General features: G+C 37.8%; 1 protein-coding gene across 5 annotated transcripts in view; it reads right to left on the bottom strand.

The window, feature by feature from the left end:
• The window catches only part of ROBO2 (roundabout guidance receptor 2), a 787363-nt gene that overhangs the window by 150004 nt on the left and 633957 nt on the right, over positions 1-3402 (bottom strand). For all 5 annotated transcript variants that reach the window (XM_019525121.1, XM_019525122.1, XM_019525124.1 and 2 more), the window contains exon 10: positions 566-771. In XM_019525121.1, the coding sequence (XP_019380666.1) occupies positions 566-771 (206 nt within the window). The remainder of the gene's footprint in view (positions 1-565; positions 772-3402) is intronic.

Here is a 3402-nt window from a genome sequence, read left to right as displayed (position 1 = left end):
GGAACTTAACACATACTAGGACTGCTGCATTTGGCAGAATCTGGAACAGCCACACAATCTGATGAAAGGTGGGTGAGGAATCCCCAGCATCAGTGATATAGAGGCAGTTCCAGGCCACTTTCCCAGGTCCAATATAAGGGATGTAGCAGGGAGAGTGTGTAGCCAAAGGCCTAGTGAACACCTGCACTCCCTGGCATAGATAGCTGTCTGGTCAGCTAGCACAAACAAGGCTCTGAAACTTGTAACATTGGGTGAACTGGCCTATGGCCTCGGGATTAGACAAGGTATAGAGATGGTAGCCTCCTGAGTTCAGCTTTGCCAGCTCCCATGGCTGGATAGTACACTCTAACATATTTTAACTAAATCCAAATGTACTAAAATGGGCTCAGCTCTACAAACAGAGCATGTTTTGTTGTTTCATTTCACTGGCAGAGGTTCAGTGAAAATGTGAGTAGATATGTTAACTGTAAAGGTGAGGCTGCCTATCTGCTCGATGAGGGCTCTTCACCAGCTCAGGAATGACCAAGCCTCATTTGTATAATTTTCATTTGTATAAAGTACTCACCCGTAGCATTTTAATTTGCAGGGTCCCCTGATCCTGTATGGATGTTCTAGGATCTCTGCCCAGGAAAGTGAATCCTTCCTTTAACCAGCTAATAACAGGAAGTGGGTCACCAGTCGCCTTACATTTCAGCAAAGCTGTCCCATCTACCGCTAATGTCTGGTTGACTGGCCCCTGAAGAATGATGGGTGGAGGCCTGTCTGTTAAAACTAAGTGAGAACACAAAACATTATTATTTTTTTTCCTTTTTAGAATCACATATAGTAGTTAGCATCTCATTTGCAAGAACAGACTTGCATATGTTTTTCAGACAGGCCAATACACTATTTCACTAATCAGGAAAACATTAAAAAATATGTGCTTAGATCCTGTTAAAGCCAACAATAAGCATGTGCTTAAATCCTTTCTTAAATAAGTATGTCTTCCAGAATCAGGGCCTAAAAGTGGAAGGTTGGTTAAAAAAAAAAAAAAGGTAACACAGATCCCAATTAACTTTATTTGGTTAGTTAAAAGTGGATATTGGATCAAAATTTCCTATTCATGCTCCATCAACAAATATTTTTCAGCTGAAAACATCTAACAGTAAAATAAAATCTCTTCATAATTTTGAGCACCCTAACTGATTGCACTGCTCTCTCCAATGGGGAACAATTCCAATTTAATCAAGCTGTCTAGCTGCTTACTTATCAAATCATTTCATCACCTTTTAAGACCATGAACTCTGCTATTTTTCTCCTAATATTTTACATTTGCATGCTTGAAATATTTCATAAAGGACTCTGTAACCAGTGAGTGCATGGCTGCCTATAAGCCTCATTCTGCTACCAGTGGGATATCTAGAAAATGAGGTAAATGCTTATGTTCACTTTTCTTGCAAGAACAATTTTTCATTAATAATTCCGCTGTTGAACCTATTCCCTGTGCCATCTGTTAAGCAGAAAAAATATATACTTCTTTGTTTCTATAGGATGGATTTAAACAAAAAAGAAAGTAAAATACAAGATCATGAACAAGGGGCTAGATTCTTTATTGTCATCAACCAATTCAAACCAGCATAAAAATCAGTGTAAGCGTATTGAGAATCTGTCCTCAAATGTTTAGTTTCCACACTGATACTGTTTTAAATCTCTGAACAAGACTATTTGGCATCTGAATGAAAATATTCTAATAATTGCAACCACCTTCTTTGTGGGTGTAAATTGCCATCATGGATGTCATTGGAGCTATATCCCTTTACACTATCTACACATCTTATTCAATGCATTTAGCATTTTGATTTCTCATAAGAATCTTCATTCCATATACAGTTTAAGAAATAGGTAAGGGTTAATAAGAACTAGAGTTCTTCAATCCACCCTTTTCACCTCCATAAAAACTGTTCTGGATCTCTGATGTAACAACAATCCTAAGCAGTTTTCTTTATATGAGAAGATAACCTGTAATTATAATACTTTGGACTATGATCTCATCAAACTTACTGAAATTGAAAATTTCACATTTAAATAAAAAACTAATCCAAATGATTTATTATTGTACAAAATGATAACTGCCCTGGAAATTCTGAAATGCAGTACATTGAATTCAGAAATGAAATAGGAACCAGTTTGACACACAAGGGCACACAATGGGATTCATTTTCAATTCAGCATGCGTTTTTATATTTCAGTAGTTAAGTAGACATATCACACAACTGTTGATGAGTGTCCATGGCTTCATACACATTTTCAGATGATCTGGGAGAATTTTACTGGGTTTGTTTTCCTAGTAGAAAAACTAACTCAGAGATTCCTGAATAGACATGCTGAGCCAGTGAAGGGCAGAGAGTTTGCAGTGCTGATGCTGCAGAACCAGAAGCCCCCTATGCACATCTCAGCATGTTCTGCAGACTCCCTCACTTGGCAGCAGGGCACAAGGCAGCCCTGATTGTCTGACTGAGACTGCTCAGGCTCAGCTTGGGTCCCCATGCAACACAATGTGGAAATTATGAAGGGGGCACATTCTGCTTTCTGCTTGGCTGGAGCAGTATAGTCTAGCCCAAGCAGCACACTGTCTGCCTGGGAGAGGCAGAAACAAATAACTCTGGGATGCTAGAGGGCTGTGCTGTGGCTTCTCTCAGAAGGAAACGTGACATCCACTCCCCCAGGAGAAACTATCCTGGGATAAATTTAACCCTGGTTGTTCAAGGATTATTTTGCTCAAGGAACATCATTTTTTTCTCTGAGAGAAAAACCCTTGACATCTATACACTCATAGTTTCTACTTGAAGCACAGTGACTTTTCGAAGAGAAACTGAATGTTTGCATGTGGTCTCTAATGCATGCATTTTGAGATACAGCATTTTGGTCACATTTTATACTATAATTGTAGAAGTACATGTTATACAATAGAACAAAAGAAAATACTTTTAGCATAAGTATAATCAGGGGAAGAGATATCCACAGAAGTTCCCATTTAGATTTTTAATGCAGAGCAATGAGTCTTTCAGTTTTCAACTTGAGTAGATATGGATTTAAGAATGAAAACATATAATTGCTTACATTTATAACTATACCTCTTTAGTTATTCGTGGAAACTAATTCTCTTTTATATGTGTAGCGATGAAGGCATTTTAAAAGCCTATTGCATTTTAGATATTGCTCTTTGGCATCTAATTAGTTTTTTTACTGTCCAAATGAGTAGCTCATAATCCTTTAAATAGGCTTGATCAATAAAGTAATTGAAAATCTCCTGGCAAGAAGGAATCTTCATTTTCAAGGGTGTTATGGGTGAAAAACTACTACAGTTTTCCATGACACTAAAGGCTAAAGGTTAAATGAACACTTAGGGTTTCCAGTGAACTG

Source organism: Gavialis gangeticus, unplaced genomic scaffold, assembly GCF_001723915.1.
Source record: "Gavialis gangeticus isolate Ggan-Ray unplaced genomic scaffold, GavGan_comp1, whole genome shotgun sequence".
Taxonomy (NCBI): domain Eukaryota; kingdom Metazoa; phylum Chordata; order Crocodylia; family Gavialidae; genus Gavialis; species Gavialis gangeticus.
Note: the sequence above shows the minus strand (reverse complement) of the source record. Positions and strands in the feature narration are given on the sequence as shown.